Genomic DNA, 23450 nt, shown 5'->3' with positions numbered 1-23450 from the left:
GTTGGATCCGCAAAACCTCTAGAAGTTCGAAACTGTAGGATATCCTTTGACTTTGAGGACCCTCGAGCGGAGGATGATGCGGCAGCTGTTGGGATATGAGACCGAGTGGTAAATAGCAGACAACCGCAGCAGGTCCCATTTGGCTTGGAACATAAGTGGATTTGGGACCGAGTCGAGAAGCACTCCAAACGGTTCGATCATAATCGCTTGCGATAGCCTTTCCGGGTGACTCTCGTTTTGGGAAAGAAGAGAAAGGTCTCGAAGTTAGTTTAGATTTTTAGGAAACAGTGAAAGTTGAAGACAGAGAAGAAAGTTTTTGACAGGCACTTTGGGGCCATCTCAGGTTCCCATCAATCCCATCAATCCTCGCTGTCACGATTTGAGCTTCGCTCCGAATCTCATACCTCATCTGCAAAGCAATTCATTCCTTGTTTCCAACTCAGTCAACAACTTGAAACCAATCGAGTGGTGTTAACACACCCACAGGAAAGCAACTTCCCGATAAATGCAACTAATTGGCACACGATACCGGTCTGCTCGTCAATTTGAAAAAAAAAACAGGTGTCACTTGGTCGCTCCCACATGACCAAGTGACAGTTTGAACTCTGAAAACGGAAAAGTTCTGCCCTGGCGTGTTTTCTTCCGCTTCACCTGTTCAGTAGGGTGTGGTTTATTTAACGAGACTTCTCAAAACCCATAATTCATGTTTTTTTCTGAATTCAAATCAAATAAAAAGAGGAAGCTCGAAGATTGAGCCGAGAATTTCAAGAGATTTATAGGTGGCGCAAGTGTTTTTAGGTTATTTTTTAAGTTATAAATTATGACCTTCAGAGAAATTTACATAATTATACCAAACATGCATAAGGGAGACTTGTAGTGATAAACCATCTTGCATAGTTTGTTTGAAAATTACATAAAAATTACGTTGTCACTATAACAACGTGTTATTTTAAGCACAAAACGAGCTCACCAGCTGGTAATCCATGCTCGACAGAACACGAATATCTATTCTCACTCACACAACGCAGACTCGATTGATCTTGATTACGTCGCTTGCTCTCCAGGAGAACTTTCAAAAAGCAATCCGCACCCTACTGTTCAACCTGTTGAGTACTTTTAGTTTATTCTAGATACTATATCAACGGAAGGAAACTTAGCTCAATTACACAGCAGAAACACTCCCAAAGGGTGATGGTTTCGTCGTGGCAAAAGCACTGGCAGTGCGGTGGGCTAACTTGAGATGGAACTCGACCGCAAATCAGCTGAAACGTTTAACTCAATCGACAATACGGAGAATGGCACTTGGCGTCCGTCCGCAAAGCCGCAAATACTTAGAGCATCAACCAAAACGGGGTGGTACTGATGTGCTGTCCCGATCAGACGAGAATAGCAAGCTTGTAACAATCGCATATCATATTCATCAAAACCTTATCTTGGATTTGGTTTGCTATTATTGGGATCAGACTTATCATGAATAATATAAAGAATTGATAAATACCATATTAAGCTGATTTTTCTTGATTAAATATTATTGAAAATGAAAATTATGTGAAAATTTTCAAAGCTTCCTCTTGGTATCAAATACCATCGCAATTAAATAGTTTGCTATTGACTTGAGAACGCTCCGTTTATTTAAGCATTGAGTATAAGAAAACTCCAGTTTGTTATTTTAAAGCTGCTATTTATAGAAATTTTTGGTATTGGTTTTCGGTACTTTACATGTTAGTTGGATTTGGTATACTTTTTTGCTCGGGTTCTGCTGACTGTGCTTCAGATCCAGACTCACTCTGCCCACATTGATTGTGTTAATTAAGTGGAATAGCGCCAAATGAGGATGAGCTTACGGTGCACAAGTACTATTGGTTGCTGCTGCTTCTGCGGGATTGTGGATAGGCGCCCTCAAGGGTTAGACAAGGCATTAGGCAATCGTCTGTCTCGATTGATTATTACCAATCAGCAGAATGATTGTTGGAAATTGCATTGACTTTGTTCAATTAGATTCGCAATAAGCATATGCTAATGATATTGTTTTTCTTCTATTTTCAGGTTGGTATATGATTCCATTGGACTAGTGAGAGTGACGGAAAATGTAAGTTATTCAGTAAAGATTGACCAAAGGTTTGAACAAACTACATCTAAGCTTTTAGCAAAGAAACGAACAATCGGCTTACGCTGCTCTGATAAAAAGTTAGCTGGCTTTGCCTTTTTCTCCAGAGAAAACCCTTTATCTTTTCAAAGAAAAAAAACATCCCACAAAGCTTACTATTATCCCAAGCAACATTTTAGAGTTGCTTGGAATTATTTACATATTTTAAGATTTTTATGATAATCATAAATGATGCAATCGATAAAAATTCTTCAAGACCCTGGTTAAACTTTCGTAAAACTAAACGTTACAACAAATTATTATTTTAAATGCTTTATTAGTGTTATTACAAACATTTAATTAATTTCTTATATCTAGGTATACTATTTTCGACAACACTATCATCCTAATTTGGTAAAACAATATTAAGCTTTTATTATTCATCCAGGGATTTCAGTAATTCCTTCCTAGATTTTACCTCGACATGATTTAATCATTTTCCTGGTTTTCTCCAAGGTTTCATTCAAGAATTTCCCTGGAATTCCTCTAGAATTTCACCAGGGATTCCTCCAGACATTCTTCCAAGGTTTGCTTCTTTTATTTGTACAGGGATTCCTAAAAAGGATCCTTCACGTATTCCTCCTAGACTCTTTTTAGTGATTCCCTCAGGAATTTCTCAAAAATCTACTTCAAAAATATTTCGAGGAATTTTTCTAAGATCAGAGAGATATTTTCGAGAACTTCTCCGGATATTCCAGTTATTCCTTCAAGGCTTTCTTCAAAGAATTCACCATGAAATGATTTAAATTTAACCCACCCGGAATTCCTCCAGAGAATACTCCAGAAATTCTACCAAAGATTCATCCTTCCAAAAATTTCAATGAAGATTCCTCTGGGGATTCACTAAGGCTTCCTCCTATTTCCGGAATCTTCTTCAGTGATTACAGTACTTTCTCCAAGGATTTTTATAAAAGTTTTCCAAGAAATATTTCAGATATTTCCCAGAAATTTTTCTAAAAAAATACCCAGTAATTCTTCCAAAGATTTCTTCAAAGAGTTCTCAATGGGATTCCACAGATTTTCTCTAGAAACCCCTACAGAAATAATTCAAGCATTTCAGTAATTTATTCGAAGATTTCACCTGGACAGATATCTCAATTCAATTTTGTCTTCAAGGATTCGTACGGAGATTTCTTCGAGAATTCTTCCTTCAGAGTTCCTCAACGGATTCCTCCAGGAATTCTTTCTGAAAATTTTCAAGAGATTCATCCACGATTTTTCCTTGAAATTTGTCCTAGGATTTTCTCAGGTATAGCTCCAGAAGCTCCTTCAGGTAGTTCTCAACGAATTTCACATTTCAACAGGAAATGATTCAATGATTTTTTTTTTCGAAAACTCGTCCAGAGATTGCATTTATTTAGAGAATTTCTTCCAAAATTTCCTCATGAAACATTTTGGATATTTTAGAAATAGATACACCAGAGACTTTTCCAGGAATTCTTCCGAGAAATCCTAAAGGAACTCCCAAAAGTTCTAGCATTTTTTCAGGGATTAGGGGAATTTCACCGCTTAATAATAAAGAGATTTTTTTTGTAGGAATTTCTTTTGTAGAGATTTTTCATGTAGGAATTTCAGTAATTCCTCTATAGATCTCACCTTGACATTTTTCAGAAATTTCTTCAAGAATTTTCTCCGGAGACTATTTTAGGGATTCCTCAAAAAATTCTGCGGAATTTTTCCAACGATTCCCTCAAGAATTTCTCCCTCAGCTACTTAATGTATTTCTCTTGGAATTTATCTTAGATCATTTCGACAAAGAATAACAGATACTTTCGAGAACTTCTACATGGATTTCAATATTTCTTTTACGAATTCAAACATTTCACCAAGTAAAATTTATTTCAGACATTTTCCAGGAATTCCTCCGGAGACTTTTCCGAGAATTACTCTTAGGATTTTTCTCAGAGTTTCCCCAGTAATTCTACCAGGAATTCCTTAAGTAAACACTCCACACTTTCTTCAAGAATTACTTCAATGGTTCCTCAAAACAACGGTGTTTTCAGAATTTCTCAATGTATATTTTCAGAAATTCTCCTAGGGCTTCCTTAAAAAAATTTCTCCAAGGATTTTATCAAATATTCTTCAAGGAATTCCACTAAAATCTCGCCATAGAATTCCGCTGAAAGCGTGGTCTTTTGCCAAACCCACCAGTTTGGCAGAATTTCCGCCAATAACCTCAAGAAGTCCGATAAAATTTTTTCCAGCAATTTCATCATGGATTCTTCCAGAAATTACACCTGTGGTTTATTCAGAAACTCCTCCAGCAATACCTCCATTATTTCTTCTATAGGGTTTAAGTCACCGTCGATTGTTATATTTAGAGATTGTTGATATTTTCCGGTGATTACTACACACTGAAACACAATTATTTTTGCCAGTAATTCCTTAAAGAATTCTGCCAGTAATTTCTCCAGAAATTTCGCCAGGAATTCCTCCATAAACTCCGCCAGTAATTCCTTCCGGAATTCTTCCAGAAAACTGCCCTAGATTTCTCCAGGAATCCCGCAAGGTATTCTGCCAGGAAGTTACTCAAGCGTTCCTACAGTAATTCACATAAGGATTTCAAAATCAATTGTATCAGGAATTCCCCCAGAAGTTCTACCAGATATTCCTGAAGAAATTTTTCCAGATATTACTCTAAAAATTACACCAGAGATTGCATAAGATATTTCAAAGTAAATTCGAAAAGGTATTCTGCCAAAGATTGGTCCAGTAATTTTATCTGGGATTGCTTTCATCAGTTTTTTTTTAATTCTTCCTTAGTTTCCACTGGCGTTCCACAAGGGATTCCAACAGGATTCTTTCAATGGATTATTTTGAGAAATCCATCAGAAATTGCTCCTGGGATAGCACCAGGGAGTCCTCCAGGAATGCAGCAAGTGATTCCTTCAGAAATTTAACCAAGAATGCTTCCAAGGGTTACTACAATTTTTTTTCTGTTTCCAGTAATTTTCCCTCTCTAAATATCGCTCCTAGATATCTTCCATGGACTTTTTCAGAAATGTATCTTTGTATTTTTAAGAATTTTTAACAGGAACTTCTTCACGAATTCCTTCAATTATACTTCCAAAGATACCTTCAGAATGTCTATCTGATTTCCCTTCAGGGATTCCTACATTAATTCTTCATGAGATTTCTCCAGTCAATATTCAATGGAGTCTATCAGGATCTACTTTAAACATTCCTCCATGAATTCCTCCAGAAATAGTAGATTTCTTCAGACAATGTTCCATGTGTTCTTCCAAGGACTTCTCAAGTTTTTCCTCTTGATATTCCTCCTGGGATTTTTTCGAAATTCGTCCAGTTTCCTCCAGGAAACCCATCAGGATTTCATTAAAAGGTTATTAACCTACATACCACATACCCTGATGACAGACGCCGGATTTATTAAATATATTTTTCCATATCACAGTCTCGGCTATTAATCTTAAATTACTGTTCGAAATTATGAATTTTACCACGGATTACTTGACCAAGAATAAATTTCTGCAAGAATTCATGGAGAACCTAGGAAAAAAAAATCAAAAGGGCTGCTGAGTTTCCTCCAGATTCTTACATGACATCTTTGAAAGTTCTTCAGGAATTTCTTCCGGATTTTTCGAGGAAGAGCTTCAGAAAATTTTACAGTGATTCGTTGAAGATTTCTACAGTTATAGTACATATAGGGGATCATCCAAGGATTCCACCAAAAAATCCTCATCCTACAATAATTCCTCCAGGATTTCGTATGTCGTTTTTTATGTTGCTCTTTAAGCCATTACCACAGACATTCCTTCCAAATAATCACTCCAGAAATTATTTTATGGATTATTCTAGGAAATTCTCAACTACGAATCTTCCATTGTTTTCTTGAGTAATCACTCTAGAGATTCCTCTTGAAGAACTTTGTGCAATCCTGTAGTAATTTCTACAGTGTGTTCAACAACGTCCCAGAAGGAACTATTGGGGCAAATCTTGAATAATTTATGATTTCGCCCTAAAAGCCGTTGGTAATCATGTGCGTAGCTTCTTATTGGGCAAACGAATGGATACATGTTAATTAACAATGCTACGAAGAAGAGAAGATACTCTCATATCTCCCAGTGGTGATTATATTCATCTTGGTCCACTGATTCGCTAAAACACAACGAGCTACTTGTTCGGCTATCAATGGCTTTAAGGGCGAGATAATAAATTATGCGATGCAACCAAACAACGAGCCAAACAGAGCAAATTTCAATTTGCTTTTGTAGTGTTCACAAAATTTAGAACAAGCTGGTTGCCGAGAATGAAACAGAACCGTATTACAGTTTTATTTATTTGCATCAGAACTGTTCGAAAATCAAATTTAGAACACATAACAGAAAATTTATGTTTTAAATTTGAATTCCTATGCTTTGCCTTGTAAAAAATATCACGCGTAGCGGCAATTGTTGTAATTACCTTCGTAGTAGCGAATATCCCAAGCAAAGAAGCTTTGAAGCAAAGCTAGGGATTTTATACTAGCTTACCTAACGTTTCTAGTAACGAACTAACGGAATTTAGAAGCGATGAATTCAAAATGGAAACTTAATCAAGCGAATTGGGTTTTCATAGATAATTACAAATTTGTTAACTTTACCGGACCTCGACATACGCATGTTACTGACTGCAAAGGGCCTACATTTATGTTCTTACAGTACTCACTTCGGCACGTTGATTTACTACTGTTATAAGGCTCTGACCTTAATTTCAGTCTAAAACGCCGTTATAGTGTTTCTTCCGCTCCATATTTAACGTCGTGGATCTCAATGAAACATTTCAGTGAAAAATTTCCGAGCGTTACTAACAGACAGGTAACTTTGGGATTTTATACATATGACACCAGCTTACCCAATGTGGCAAGCCACGTTTCAACGGAATTTGGAAGCGAAAAACTATATATGACCTCTACGATTGATAATGTATACGTTCGAATGGAAAATGGCTTCTTCAGCAGAAAAAAAAATCTTATATCATGTAAAAGGACTCCATCAGCACACACCAGCAGTGGAGATGTAATGTCAAGAAGTAGAGGATGATTTTGTGAGCATTTCCCGCATCGACATATATTTGGTACTAACGACTGCAAAATTGCCTAAATTTATGTTCTTTACCATGCTCTATATAAATTTGATGTATCAGATTGATTAGTTTATGAAGGAAACATTCACAAAGGTTTCTCTAATGATTTCTCAAGAAAATTCTTAAGTGATTCTTCCGAAAAGTCGTATAATATTTCATCAATGAATCACTCGATCAAATCCTACTCGGACTTTTGCCGTTATTTCTTCTAGGCGCTTTCCAGTATTATTTATGGACATACCATTATGAATTGTTTTAAGAATTCTTCTAGGTATTTCTAGATTCTAGAAATAGGTATTAATAGAAAAAAAAAAATTAGGTTTTCTCCTAAAATAGCTTGAGTACTTTCTTCGAAAAAACGAGAAGAGAATTTTTGCAATCATTGCATGGAAAATTCTAAGGTGAAATGCAGCAATAACCGATTGAGAATTCTTCCAGGATACACATAAGAAATTCCTAGAGTAATCAGAGCAAAAATCTTCCGAGGAATTTCTAAAGATTTTTAAGGCATTCCCGAAAGAACCCATAAATTCTTCAATAATTCGTAGGGAAAAAAAAACAAAACAAATCTGAATAATCATGTTTAATTCTGGTGAAACTTTTGGTAATATATTAATAGAAATTTGCCCAGCAATTCTCCCGATTGTTCCGAAAGAAATCCTTCCAAAGTGTTCTAAAGGGGTTTAATCTTCAATTTCTTCTACATTTTCTTAAAAAGAATGTTCACATTCTTTTAGATGAGCATTTTTGGACTCCTCAAAATTGCATCCAAAGGATCATTTTTAAATGTTTTTATATCTATATCTCCATCGACTTCTCCAGAAATCTTCCAGAGATTACTTCTTGAATCTTCCTTAAATTTCATCTCACGATTGATCTAGCAATTGCTTTAAGGTTGCCTTAATAAATTTCTTTAGAGATGAACAAGCTTTCATTCAGACAACCTAAAAGAGAACAAATTGCAGTGGTTCAGACAATTTTATAATGTTTTACACAAGAAGTACAATCGCTGCTAAATACATCAAAAAAGATTTTTGCCAAGTATTTTTATAGAGATTAATTTATAAATTCCTGCATTGACTTCATCGACAAACTTCCAAAATACCCTTCAGGAAAATTTCTGTAGATATGTTCTTAGTTTTTTTTCAAAAAAATCAAGAAGGGCTTTTTGCAATCATTGCTTGGGAAATTCTTGGGTGAAATGCAGGAATAATCAATTGAGAATTCTTTTAGAATATCCATAAGGTATACATGTTATCAGGGTAAAAATCTACCGACGAATTTCTTAAGAAACCATTCTAAGGCATTCCAGAAGGAATCCCAAAAAATCATCAAGAATTCGTAGAGGAGAACAAAACAAATCTGAAAAATCCTTTTTAAATCTTGTGTAACTTTTGGTAATATATTAATAGAAATGTGACTAGCAATTTTCTCAACAGTTCCTAAATAAATCCTTCCATAGTTTTCTAAAGGAATGAATCTTCTACATGTTCTTTAAAAAAATGCTCACAGAAATGCATCCAAAGGAAAATTATTAGGATTTTTATATCTCTATCGACTTCTCCAGAACTCTATCAGAGAGCTTTTTCGTTTTCCTGTTCGTGGATCAAGGTTTACTTCCTCCAATAGAAATGTTGGTTTAATCAGTCCAATCTCCCTATGATTCCACGACATCTTCACCCCAAATCACCCCCTCGATCCAGTCCAGGTGACGCACGATTCTCGCGTAGCCATCGACCACGGGTTTACCGTCAGGGTCGTTAGGGTCCTTCACGAAATAGGCCATCACACCGACAATGGTGGACATGCAAGTTCGCCGGTTGAGCGATTGCAGGGGAGACCCAATTGATCCGTACGTTTCGGTCCGCAGTGGATCGGTATTATTCAAGCACAACACGTCCGGATCATCCGCCAGCACTTCGCACCGTTTGCCTCCGATGAGTTGATTTTCGTCGGATTCGTAAAACTTTGCCTGACCTGGATGAGGGAAGTTAGAACACGTTTGAACGTTGAATTTGATCTGACAATACCCGTTGTTTCGTTGACTTTGTACCACATGTACGCAGTTTGGACGAGTGCGTCGTAGAGATTCTCGGTCTGGCTGTTCGCCATACAAGCCGGCAAAAAGTTGCTTGCAAGTTTCACTGGCTCCTTCAATTTGAAGACGGCCAAATCGTTGGTTTTTTCAATTTGATCGTACTGCGGATGACATATTACCTCTTCAATATCTATCTCGCCATAACCTTCGATCTGAACTATTCTGGGTATACTGGAACTGATCGCAAAGATGTAAGAGTGCATGATGATGCACGGGGACAAAATTTTGAATTACCGTGTTGTGGAACAAGTGGAGAGTACGTAGCTTTCGTGTACTAGAACACCGGTGCAAAAATCTGTTTTATTTCCTCCATATGAAACAAAAACCTGGAAGAAACGGCATTCTCAACGATTTGAATATAACTCATTATGCGGTACTTACCGTGTGAGGATGCCTGGCATTTTCACAAATTCCATTTCTACGTTTCTTCACCAGCCCTTTGAATCTGTCACATTCTAGAATTGGAAACGTTCAACTCAACTCATAAGCCCGTACGAAACTCAGTAAATACCTCTTTCACTAATACGCTGTGGTCTCCGTTCCGTTTCCGGTGCATCTTCTGCCATAACCTCCCTGATCCACGTCAAAAACCGTTGCACGTTGACAAATACGGCATATTTGGAAGTATCCACTTCCTGTTTCTGCTCATCGATCTTCGCAAAAGAAACTATCCCTCTGAGGACCCATCGGTCACCATCGTTGAAATACATTCCGCCACCGCTGTCGCCCGTCCCGGGACTGGTTCCTACAACGAACACATCGAAATCAGTTCTTCGATTCCCAGCCACCCTACTCAGTCCTAAAAATCACCATTCAGATCTCCGGCGCAGAATACGGTCTCGCTGACCAACCTCGCGAACAGTCCCGCATCGTTCTTGGTGCAAGCCAGATAACTCACCACCGGCAGTGACGCCATCCGGAGAACATCCGAAACGTTCCGCATCTCCGTTGTGCCCCAGCCGGCAACCCACCCGAGCTGGCCTTCAAGATCCCTCAGGTCCCGGTCCGCCCTCTGATCGATGCAGGCCGGAATGACAAAGTCCGTATAGGCCACGGCAAGTCTCATCACCAGCATCGCTATGTCGTTCCGATGGGTTGAATACTCCGGATGGACGTAGATCTTGCTCACATCCCGAATCTGCACCTGGTCCGTGACCACCGATAGGTTCTTCTGCCCTAGATGAATCTCGAGCAGAGCTACCGGCCACGGAAGTTTGGTTTTCCGGTTGACAACGCAGTGCGCAGCCGTCAAGAGGTGCTTCTCGCTCAACAGGCTTCCTCCGCAGACGTACAAAAGGTTGCCGTTGGGCGGCTGCCGGTGGAAGATGGCCCCGTACCATGGCCACTGGCCTTCTTCCACTTTCCAGCCACGGTGCACCAGTTGGGCGAAGTCATGTTTCCGAATGCCGCAGTGGTAGGACGCGATCGGTAAGGCCACTATGAGTAATCCAAACAGCGATGACTTCGTGATAAAACTCATTTCAAGTGTTTGAGAATCTCAATCAATCGAGCTGTATAGTCTTGTTTCGACGCAGCGGGAACTGCAACTGTTCTAGCTAGACAAGTTTGTTTCGATTCACGGCTCAACGCGGGGGATTACCTAGAGGAATCAAATCTGATAAGGGTTAGCGTAGGCACAGCGGTATCTCGACTCATTTCAAGGCGGCAATTATGTTAACATTCAAAGTTGCTTGCGAATAAAATATGCGACGAGGAATACCTTACCAATTGGTGAGCTCCTTCTACTTTCATTTTTTTTTTATTTTTATTAACCGTTATGTCCCGGGATGAACCTTGAATTCGGAGACTAGTAGATCAATTAATATGAACTAAATTGTGAAGTAAATGCGGTTAGTTGGTCTTACAGTCCTTGGGTGAGATATCGCCATGACTTCTCCCCCTTTTCTAGGTAACGGAAAAAGCGTAGGCACGAAGAGTCCAACATTCGCCTCAAATGCATATCTCAACATCCAAATTAGCTAGAAGGTTGGTGTCTTCGGCAAAGTTGTGCAGCAGATCAAAGGCTAATCTAATTGCGAATCCATTCGCTAGGGGACGCTAGTGACATTTTTTTTAACTGTCTGTATTTCAAGATCCTTATAAACTAGATGGATAAGGATCTTGAGATACAGACAATTGAAGAAAATTTGTCACTAGCGCCATCTAGTGGGAAAATGCTGAACAGAATCCTCATCGCCAGATAGCTCTTGATCTGCTGAATATCTTTGTCAAAGACATCAACCTTCTAGCTCATTTGGATGTTGGGATATCCGTTTGAGGCCAATTTTGGACCCCTCCTGTCTACGCGTTACCTTAAAAAAGAAGAGGGGTCAGGAGAAATGTCTCATCCATAGACTGTAAGACCAACTAACCGCATCAACTTACATCAAAATTTATTCTAGATTAATTGATCTACTAGTCTCCAAATTGTGACTATTTAAAAATTCAAGGTTCGTTCCGGGATTTTAAGGGTTAAGTTCTAGTCCTTAAACATGGTCTTTTGAAGAAATAGGTACGGTTTAAATTCAATCTTTCTTGACCAAAGTATAATATTCCTTGCATATAAGTGTATCTTACTATTGAATTTAAGATAATTTTATGATAAAGAACCTCCAAGACGATAACACAAAACTTCCGAATATTTAAGATGTTCTAGTACGTAGGCGTACTTGGAAATCATGAAAACTCCTGAGAATTTCAGTGGTCCTGGGAAAGCTTATTTCCTTTTTCGAAAGCTGCGTTGAAAATCTCTTCCGAGTCCCTTGGAAACCCCTGAAAACCGTAAAGAAGCCCCTTAAGGTGAAGATGAACCGAAGCCAAACCTCAAATTTTAATTTGAAGAACCGAACATCCGTTTGAGCTGAAAACTTAATCGATTGGTCAGCACCTAGCACCAGCTAATTACCAATCGATTAAGTTTTCAGCTCAAGCGGATGTTCGGTTCTCCAGATTTGTGCTCTTGAAAATTTGAAGTTTGGCTTCGATTCATCTTCACCTTAAGCAGTCCGTTTTTTGAGATTCCTAGTCGTCCCTTTTTGAGGGGAGTGTTGCTATAGCCCAGAGGGCGCTTCTACTCCCAGACGTCAATGATGTTGTCACTTAAGAAATATCACAAATATTTTAATGTTTAAAAATTACTTATATTACAAATACTTTAATGAACATTAAAAACAAACAGAGCGATGGATATTAGTAAAACCTCGATAATAAATAATAAATAATAAAATTCCAAAACAAACGAAAACCATTACGCATTTGCACGCGTTTAGGTTGTGTTCCATTTCTGTAAAAAATATGAAACGAAGAGATGACATGAGGTTACATATATCATTCAGTTGAAAAATATGATCTGTAAATTTCCAACAACTACTAAAAGATGTACATGTTTTTAGATGTGTGAATGTTATAAAGAAGGTGCTCAAATTCAAGAGAAGTGTTTTTATTAATAAATTAAATTTAGTATACAATCTCGAATTATTCCCCAGGTAAGAGGTTCAATGAATAACATGGAACTGCAACGCTTTTTTACTAAGCTTAGTAAAAAACAACAACAAAAAATAAAATTTTCATGCAGGTATCTTATACATTAAAACTATATAAAACAAAATAAAAAATTGTTTAGATTCATCCCACAGACATGATTTAAAATATTATGGGTGACAGATATTTTTCTTAACAGTATTTTTTTTTCTTGAAATTCATTCTGCAGCATAATTTTTCACCACAAACATTTGTTTAAATTGTATGAACATATTTTATTTTGCGATGTTTTGTATCATTTTCAACAAGTTCTTAAAAATCTCTTCTATTTTTAGAATATGTGTCGATTTTAATCATTGGCCTTTTTGTTCTGAAGGTGTTTCAAATTTCCTTCTATTGACAAGTTACTATAACCCACTTAAATATCTAGAATTTCAAAATTTTGCTCATGTTCGGCATTTTGCTTTTATTTGTATTTATTTATATAATTTTGTATTTTTTTTTTGAAACAGCACAATTGAATTGAATAATATTTTGATTATATGGCGTTTTATTTTTATTGATATACTGGCTAAGAACAAAATGGCGGTGAAATAAATTTTATATGAGAAGTGTTGGAGAAACGAGTTGTGGCAAATTATGTCCGAACATGGCTTTCCGGCGAAGCTGATTAGACTGATTCGTGCAACGCTTGATGGATCAAAATCAAGTGTGCGGGTGGTGGACGAGATTTCATCATCGTTCGTAACCTTAGATGGATTGAAACAGGGTGACGCTCTTTCTAACTTGCTGTTTAACATAGCGCTCGAAGGTGCTATCAGGAGAGCCGGTGTGCAGAGAAGCGGTACCATTATCACACGTTCTCATATGCTCCTTGGCTTCGCGGACGATATCGACATCATCGGGATTGACCGTCGGGCAGTGGAAGAGGTGTTCGTGCCTTTCAAGAGGGAGACAGCGAGAATCGGGCTCACGATCAACACCACAAAAACGAAGTACATGATAGCTGGTGGTCAACGTGGGTCCGGACGTGTTAGTGGTAGCGAAATGGTGCTAGGTGGTGATAAGTTTGAAGTGGTGGAAGAATTTGTGTATCTTGGAACACTAGTGACATGCGATATTGATGTTACCCGCGAGGTGAAAAGACGTATTGCAGCCGCGAGTCGGGCTTTCTACGGGCTCCGTAACCAGCTGAAGTCCCGTAGCCTGCAAACGAAAACAAAACTCGCGTTATACAAGACACTGATCCTTCCGGTTGTCCTTTATGGCCATGAATCATGGACATTGAAGGAAGTCGACCGGAGAGCTTTCGGGGTGTTTGAACGTAAAGTGCTGCGAACAATACTCGGCGGTAAACTAGAAAACGGCATCTGGCGGCGTCGCATGAATCACGAGTTGTACCAAGTGTATAAAGAGGTGGATATTGTCAAGCGCATAAAACACGGCAGGCTGCGTTGGGCTGGTCACGTTGCCCGTATGCCGGAAGAACGACAAGCAAAGATAATATTCAACAGAGAACCCGGACGAGGCCGCCGACTTCGTGGTAGGCCGCGCACACGATGGCTTTTTTGCGGTTGAGGAGGACTTAAGGGCACTTAACGTTCAGGGCGACTGGAAGCGATTGGCCCAGGACCGAGCCCAGTGGAGAAGACTCATCCATTCGGCGCAGATTCATCGTAGCGAATTGTAGCCCATCAAGTATCAAGTAAGTAAGTATGAGAAGTGTTGGCCCTCCTAGGAACAACTACTAGCTTTAATTCGATTTCAATTTCAATTCAACATGATAACTACTATCTTGGTTGAAAAAAAAACGCATTCTATTGCTTAGAAGCAACATGGCGTCAGAATTCAAGATGGCCACTAGATTTTTTTTTCGTTTAAAATGATAATTCCATTTTACAGTTGACAGACCAGTTTAGTGCCTTCGAAAATTTGAGTAGGAGCACAAGTTGGCCATAATATGGCCGCCATTATTGAGATATTTAACCTTAATAAATAAATAAATAAATAAATAAATAAATCGTTCAGGCGGTAAATATCATTGCTCAGTTTTAGCAACTGCTCTGACTCAGTTCTTTTCTAAGCTTTTCTATGTGGCCTCAGTATCCAAAACGAGCGGCGCACTCATGGTGAAAACTTTTTTTTTTTGATTTTTAAGAGCAGGACATGTGGAACGTTTGACTTTTTTTTGTTACAAAAATGTGTTCAAATTTCAGCCAAATACCGTTTTGACTCATATTCCGAACACTTAAGGCCAACAGGGACTTCAAATGCATCTGATTGGCATAAATTAGCTGATATTTGTGTAAATTTTAATTTCATCGCAAAAGTCTACCTGTTAGATGTTGGGTGTACCAATAATTATGTTGATTTTATTAGTTTTAATATTGTTTTTACGTAAAAGTATGGAACAACATTTTGACTCAAATGCCGAACACTGTGTTCGTTCTGTCTCATATTCCGAACACTCTGATTCAAATTCCGAACAGCAACGAATAAATCGTATTCAAATGAATAATTTGGCAAATAAATCAATCTGAGCTTGTTCTATTGGTCTCAAACTAGAGAATCATCACTACTCATGCGGTATGAATTATATTGGAGCCTTTAAAATTGAATTGCAATTGACTGCCATTTCTTTGTTATTTGGTGACATATTTCAGCGAAACATTTCAACCAAGCCGCCATACAAAACCGAGTGTTCGGAATATGAGTCTGTTCGGAATTTGAGACAAAACGGTATATGGCTTAATTTAAAAGCAAAATGTTGCTCTTGAAGTGATATCAAAGTAAAAAAATGTTGACAATTGCTCTGAACTTTAATATATTTCGCTATTACTTAAACATAAAATCTACAGAGTTTATTCCAGATTAATTGATCTACTAGTCTCCAAATTGTAACTATTTAAAATTCAAGATTCGTTTCGGGATTTTAAGGGTTAAGTTCTAGTCCTTAAGGCGAAGTAGGCCGTCATTGAAATTTGTACGCGTCGTTGATGATTGTTGCTAATTCATCTCACAATTTCGAATCAAAGAAAATCAGTTGGTTTTGCATTAACACAGCTGAAAAAGTATCAGCATACTTAATGCATGTTAGCGCGTGCAGTGGTACTTTTTCAAGTCAATATAAACTGTCAAGATTGAGTTTTATCACTATGAAATGCAAGCTGAAAAGTCATCATTGTTGCCAAAAACGAATTACGGGCTGCTTAGCCTTAAACATGGTCTTTTGAAGAAGTAGGTACGGTTTAAATTCAATCTTTCTTGACCAAAGTATAATATTCCTTGCATATAAGTGTACTATTGAATTTAAGAAAATTTTATGATAAAGAACCTCCAAGACGATAACACAAAACTTCCGAAAATTTAACATGTTCTAGTACGTAGGCGTACTTGGAATTCATGAAAACTCCTGAGAATTTTAGTGGTCCTGGGAAAGCTTATTTCCCTTTTCGAAAGCTGCGTTGAAAATCTCTTCAGAGTCCATTGGAAACCCCTGAATACCGCAAAGAGCCCCTTAATGTGAAGATGAACCGAAGCTAAAACCTCAAATTTTCAAGAGCACAAATTTGAAGAACCGAAAATCTGTTTGAGCTGAAAACTTAATCGATTGGTCGACACCAGCTAATGACCAATCGATTAAGTTTTCAGCTCAAACGGATGTTCGGTTCTCCAGATTTGTGCTCTTGAAAATTTTAAGTTTGGCTTCGATTCATCTTCACCTGAAGCAGCCCTGTCGTCGTATTTGAGATTCTTAGTCGTCCCTTTTTGAGGGGAGCGTTGCTATAGCCCAGAGGGCGCTTCTAGTCCCAGACGTCAATGATATTGTCCCTTAAGGCTAAGTAGCCCATCATTCGTTTTGGCAACAATGATGATTTTTAGCTTGCATTTCAAAGTGATAAAACTCAGTCTTATATTGACTTGAAAAAGTATCAAAGTAAGCGGTAACATACACAAAGTTTGTTGATACTTTTTTAGCTGTGTCAGTGCAAAACCAACTGATTTTCTTTGATTCGAAATCGTGAGATGAAGTGAGATGAATTAGCAACAATCATCAACGACGCGTACAAATTTCAATGACGGCCTACTTTGCCTTAAGAAATATTACAAATATTTTAATGTTTTAAAAATTACTTATATTACAAATACTTGAATATACATTCAAAATAAACAGAGCGAATTATCTTAGTAAAACTTCTATAATAAATAATAAATAATAAATAATAAATAATAAATAATAAATAATAAATAATATATAATAAATAATAATAATAAATAATAAATAATGATTAATAAACAATAAATAATAAATAGTAAATAATTAATAATAAATAATGATAAATAAATACAGTGGGATTCCGTTTTTGGCAACAAAGTCGAAATTTTCAGTTGCCAAAAACGGAACTGTGCCAAAATCGGAACCCATATTATAAATTTTATTTTTCAATTATTGGTTTTGAAAACATCATTAGAATGTTGTTACATGATCTTTATGGAATCATATAGCATCAAGACTTCGGTATGGTTCACTTCGAAGGAGTTTTCCGTAGGGTTGTATTATGCATCCGATAGAAATCAAGACCAACACTTATTTAAAATTATTATTTTCTCGCGCCCCGAGCATCGCAGCTAATATGTGAATAGTGCGCTGTGTTCATAAAAATCGTAAGAATGCAGCGCCACACTCAAAAACTGATATCAAAATGCGGCGAGTTGAGGCGCGTCGCGAGTCTCACTGGCGCGATCCGGTTTGGTGGCGGTGCGACTATACTGTGCTATGTTGCCCCGTAACGTTAATTGTGGCGAACGTTTTACCTACTTTTTATGCCTAAAAATCTTCAATGTTTTTTTTTTGAAGCTTTATGTACAATATTTGTATGAGTGGGCCAAGCAAAATCAATAATCGCATCAATGACCTTCATTCAAAAACTCGACATTTTCCTAAAACTATGTAAGAATACGATAGGAATAAAATGTATTACTGCGTTCTTAAACAGACGTATTTACAAAACAAAAGCGCTGAGTATTGCAAAACGGCATGCTTTTTTTGTATTTGATGAACATTAAAAATCGGTTTAACTTTTAAACTTTAGCGACAAATTTGTCAAGATTTCATTAAGTGTAGAATTGCTCAATTGTTTCTGATAAAGTGTAAAGCATTTCATAATGAATGATTGACTGAAGTCAAAAGGGCAAACATAAACAACCATAAACATGGGGTGATCCATAAACGCGGCTTGTAATTTTGCAGAAACAAGAATTTTGCAGAATATCATTTTTACTTGAAATGAGTTATAATTGAGCTTGATATACGTTTTACATTTACCTTATGAGATCAACAGAAATTTACAGGATATGGCTATGAAACCTCAAGAGCCTGATCGTAATCTTCGGGTGCTCGTAAGAAATCTACAGGAAAACGCTAGGACACTGAAGCATCTTGCTAGGAACCCGTAGAATATCGCCTAGAGTTCTCAGCATCCCGCTAAGCATTTTGCTAGGAAGGAGGAGCATCTTTGAATTCCGCTGCGATATTGCTAAAAAATCTCAAGCCTCCGACAAAAATTTTCAAATGTTTATTATTATTAGACTAACACTAGCACTCCTCAAAATTCCTCTGGAAACCTTTTAGAAATCACCAAGATTTCGCCAGAAATACTCAAAATATCCTTAGAAATCTACATTATCCCGCTAGAAAATTACAGAACGCCCCTAGCATTCTTGAGAGTTTATTGGGATCACCAGATTTTGACCATAATCCCCAATAACCAGTTATATGTTCTCAGGATCCCGCCAGAAACCTACAGTGTCCGCTAGGAATTTGGATCGTTTCGTAACAAATCTAACGTCTCACAGAATCTCTAAAAAGAGGTAACGTAGCTCTTAATAGTTAACGCAGAGACATCAATATACATACTACAGACAAAAAATTTAAAACACTGTCAATCGTTTTATTGCACACTCTAATGATATTATTGAGAATAAAGTAGAATTCTTAAAACATAATATAGAATGTAGTACAATATGCACTGTTTTTTATGGATTGCATATTGAAGCTTCTGCAATTCTCTAGAATAACGCAATTTACTTAATGAAATTCCTTAAAAAGTTATGATAAACAGTTTGCTGTATATATATATATATGAAATTTATGATTGAATTCGGTATAAGTCATAGAATTTTAGTTTCTCTTACGTCGATGCTTGTGTTTAATCAAGTTGTTCCAAATATGAAGAAAAGTGTTTTTTAGTGTATCACCAGGCAGACTCAAGTGGGCTGGTCACTTAGTATGAATGCCTAAGAAAATAAATTGCATTCTAGTTGGATTATTGGTCTCATTAAACGTTGCGAATGCATGACCAATAAACATCCCGAGCTAAATGAGCGCGTACGGGAACCCTTAGTCGTTGTTGAGATTTGGGAGAATATCGACGAAAATGGAGCACTGGAATGTGATCGGTGTTGAGTTGACCGGTTATTCAATTGATTAAAGCAACAGATATGAAAATATTTACAAAAAAATACAAATTTTAATGATATTCAAAAATGTTGCCAAAAACGGATCCAATTTGTTGCCAAAATCGGGGGTGCCAAAAACGGAGCATGCCAAAAACGGAATCCCACTGTAGTAATAATAAATAATAAATAATAAATAATAAATAATAAACAATAAATAATAAATAGTAAATAATTAATAATAAATAATGATTAATAAATGGTAAATAAATAATAAATAATAAATAATAAATAAATAATAAATAATAAATAATAAATAATAAATAATAAATAATAAATAATAAATAATAAATAATAATAAATAATAAATAATAAATAATAAATGATAATAATAAGAATAAAGAATAAATAATAAATAATAATAATAAAATAAAAATAATAAATAATAAAAAATAATAAATAATAAATAATAATAATAAATAATAAATAATAAATAATAAATAATAAATAATAAATAATAAATAATAAATAATAAATAATAAATAATAAATAATAAATAATAAATAATAAATAATAAATAATAAATAATAAATAATAAATAATAAATAATAAATAAATAAAAATAATAAATAATTTTAGATAATAAATAATAAAATAAATAATAAATAATAAAATAATAAAATAAATATAAATAATAAATAATAAATAATAAATAATAAATAATAAAAATAAATAATAATAATAAATAATAAATAATAAATAATAAATAATAAATAATAAATAATAAATATAATAAAATAATAAATAATAAATAATAATAATAAATAATAAATAATAAATATAAATAATAAATAATAAATAATAAATAATAAATAATAAATAATAAATAATAAATAATAAATAATAATAATAAATAATAAATAATAATAATAATAATAATAAATAATAAAAATAATAAATAATATAAATAATAAATAATAAATAATAAATAATAAATAATAAATAATAAATAATAAATAATAATATAAATAATAAATAATAAATAATAAATAATAAATAATAAATAATAAATAATAAATAATAAATAATAAATAATAAATAATAAATAATAAAATAATAAATAATAAAATAAATAAATAATAAATAATAAATAATAAATAATAAATAATAAATAATAAATAATAAATAATAATAATAATAATAATAATAATAAATAATAAATAATAAAATAATAATAATAAATAATAAATAATAAATAATAAAATAATAAATAATAAATAATAAATAATAAATAATAAATAATAATAATAAAATAATAAATAATAAATATAAATAATAAATAATAAATAATAAATAATAAATAATAAATAATAAATAAATAATAAATAATAAATAATAAATAATAAATAATAAATAATAAATAATAAATAATAAATAATAAATAATAAATAATAAATAATAAATAATAAATAATAAATAATAAATAATAAATAATAAATAATAAATAATAAATAATAAATAATAAATAATAAATAATAAATAATAAATAATAAATAATAAATAATAAATAATAAATAATAAATAATAAATAATAAATAATAAATAATAAATAATAAATAATAAATAATAAATAATAAATAATAAATAATAAATAATAAATAATAAATAATAAATAATAAATAATAAATAATAAATAATAAATAATAAATAATAAATAATAAATAATAAATAATAAATAATAAATAATAAATAATAAATAATAAATAATAAATAATAAATAATAAATAATAAATAATAAATAATAAATAATAAATAATAAATAATAAATAATAAATAATAAATAATAAATAATAAATAATAATAATAAATATAATAATAAATAATAAATAATAAATAATAAATAATAAATAATAAATAATAAATAATAAATAATAAAATAATAAATAATAAATAATAAATAATAAAATAATAAAATAATAAATAATAAATATAATAATAAATAATAAATAATTAATAATAAATAATAAATAATAAATAATTAATAATAAATAATAATATAATAAATAATAAATAATAAATAATAAATAATAAATAATAAATAATAAATAATAAATAATAAATAATAAATAATAAATAATAAATAATAAATAATAAATAATAAATAATAAATAATAAATAATAAATAATAAATAATAAATAATAAAATAATAAATAATAAATAATAAATAATAAATAATAAATAATAAATAATAAATAATAAATAATAAATAATAAATAAATAAATAATAAATAATAAATAATAAATAATAATAAATAAATAATAAATAATAATATAAATAATAAAATAATAATAAATAAATAATAAATAATAAATAATAAATAATAAATAGTAAAATAGTAAATAATAAATAATTAATAATAAATAATTAATAATTAATAATTAATAATTAATAATAAATAATAAATAACAAATAATAAATAATAAATAATAAATAATAAATAATAAATAATAAATAATAAAATTCCAAACAAACGAAAACCATTACACATTTGCACGCGTTTAGTTTGTGTTCCATTTCTGTAAAAATATGAAACGAAGAGATGACATGAGGTTACATATCATTCAGTTGAAAAATATGATCTGTAAATTTCCAACAACTACTAAAAGATGTACATCTTTTAGATGTATGAATGTTATAAAGAAAGTGTTCAAATTCAAGAGAAGTGTTTTTATTAATAAGTTAAATTTAGTATACAGTCTCGAATTATTCCCCCAGGCAAGAGGTTCAATGAATGACATGGAACTGCAACGCTTTTTTACTGAGCTTAGGGCAGCACAAGCACCGTCTCGGAAGTTTAACCTTAGTAAGGATCTTGGGTCTTTTTCGACCCATTTCAAAATACAAATCAATGTAACTTTTGACTGAAATAACCTAGCAATTTGAAACTTTCTGACAATTATTTTTTTGTGGGAAATTTTGTTTTTGCGGAAACAAAAGTTTTGAATGTCCCCTAGGGTAGCTTCCATAAAAAAAGTTACAAATTGTGACTTAGGGTCGTTTTCGACCCGAAAATTCAAACAGCTCGCAAAAAATCAGTGTGTTTACCGAATTCTGTTGGGCTTAAATAAAGGACACACATGTCTAGTTTCAGAAACCCTCCCGGAGATCCGGATTTGGTCACTGTGGCCACCGGGAATCTGCTACATATGAAAAAAGTCCCTTTAGAGACCCTTACTTTGACGACCTGTAGTTTTGTAACTAAACAAGTAATCTGAACCGTCCTCATATTGTTGAACAGGATTTCACGTGGACTGTGAATAGAGATTCTCAAATCGCTTAGTTATTCATACCCGGTTCCGGGAACCCGGAACATCCGAAAAGTAAGCTTCTATCGCAGTTCTGTATATGTAATTCACATCGGTGCTATTCGGTTGATGGATATTTTGGCATAATTTTTTTCTGTAATAAGGAACCAATTGCCGGCGCACATTCCTTGAAAAAAATCGGTCCAGTAAGGTCAATGCGGAACCGGTTCCTGGAGTCCCGGGAAGTGGCCAATCTGGACAATTCGATGAAATTACTCAGATTTGAACCCCAAAACCAAATGAACCAAAAAAACCAAATGTTTGGATGTATTTTGCAGAAAGGATGAAAGAATGGTTATTCTGGTCCTTTTGGAGCACCGGAATGGCCACCGGGAAACCCATAATATGGGACCCCAAAGTTTTAGCACCAAAAGTAGGCATGCGACGGCTCAATCTTCATGATTTTGCATCCCTGTGACTCTGCTAGTTCAATTATTGATGAATGACCACTTTGGTTCTTCTGGCCCACCGAAATAACTCAGGAATGGCCACCGGAAATACCCGTATTGTGGGACATATCAGTTTTTGTACCAAAACTAGCCATGCGACGGCTCAATCTTTATGATTTTGTATACCTGTGACTCTGCTAGTTCAATTTTAGATGAATGACCACTCTGACATTTTTACCACGAAATGACCCAAGAATGACCACCGGAGATACCCGTTTTGTGGGACATTTCAGTTTTTGTACCAAAACTAAGCATGCGACGGCTCATTCTTCATGATTTTGAATACCTGTGACTTTGCTAGTTCAATTATTGATGAATGACCAGTTTGGTTCTTCTGGCTCACCGAATAACCCAGGAATGGCCACCGGAAAA

The 23450-nt window shown here is 33.8% G+C and overlaps 2 protein-coding genes across 7 annotated transcripts in view; one reads left to right on the top strand and one right to left on the bottom strand.

Annotated features, from left to right (window-relative positions):
* Positions 1 to 23450, top strand: part of LOC110674038 (cadherin-87A) — an 869996-nt gene that overhangs the window by 334022 nt on the left and 512524 nt on the right. The gene's annotated exons all lie outside the window — the stretch shown is intronic.
* Positions 8827 to 11105, bottom strand: LOC5577040 (limulus clotting factor C). Of its 2 annotated transcripts, none has more exons than XM_021837338.1 (6): positions 10137 to 11088; positions 9838 to 10071; positions 9708 to 9781; positions 9561 to 9652; positions 9259 to 9503; positions 8827 to 9205 (listed from the first exon to the last, which is right to left on the bottom strand). In XM_021837338.1, exons 1-6 carry the CDS (start codon positions 10804 to 10806, stop codon positions 8886 to 8888), a joined length of 1635 nt encoding a protein of 544 aa, XP_021693030.1. In that variant the 5' UTR covers positions 10807 to 11088; the 3' UTR covers positions 8827 to 8885. The 2 variants fall into 2 exon arrangements, with proteins under 2 accessions (XP_021693030.1, XP_021693031.1); XM_021837339.1 differs by having other exon boundaries at positions 9039 to 9205; positions 9282 to 9503; positions 10137 to 11105.

Source organism: Aedes aegypti, chromosome 1 (genome assembly GCF_002204515.2).
Source record: "Aedes aegypti strain LVP_AGWG chromosome 1, AaegL5.0 Primary Assembly, whole genome shotgun sequence".
NCBI classification, from domain to species: domain Eukaryota; kingdom Metazoa; phylum Arthropoda; class Insecta; order Diptera; family Culicidae; genus Aedes; species Aedes aegypti.
Note: the sequence above shows the minus strand (reverse complement) of the source record. Positions and strands in the feature narration are given on the sequence as shown.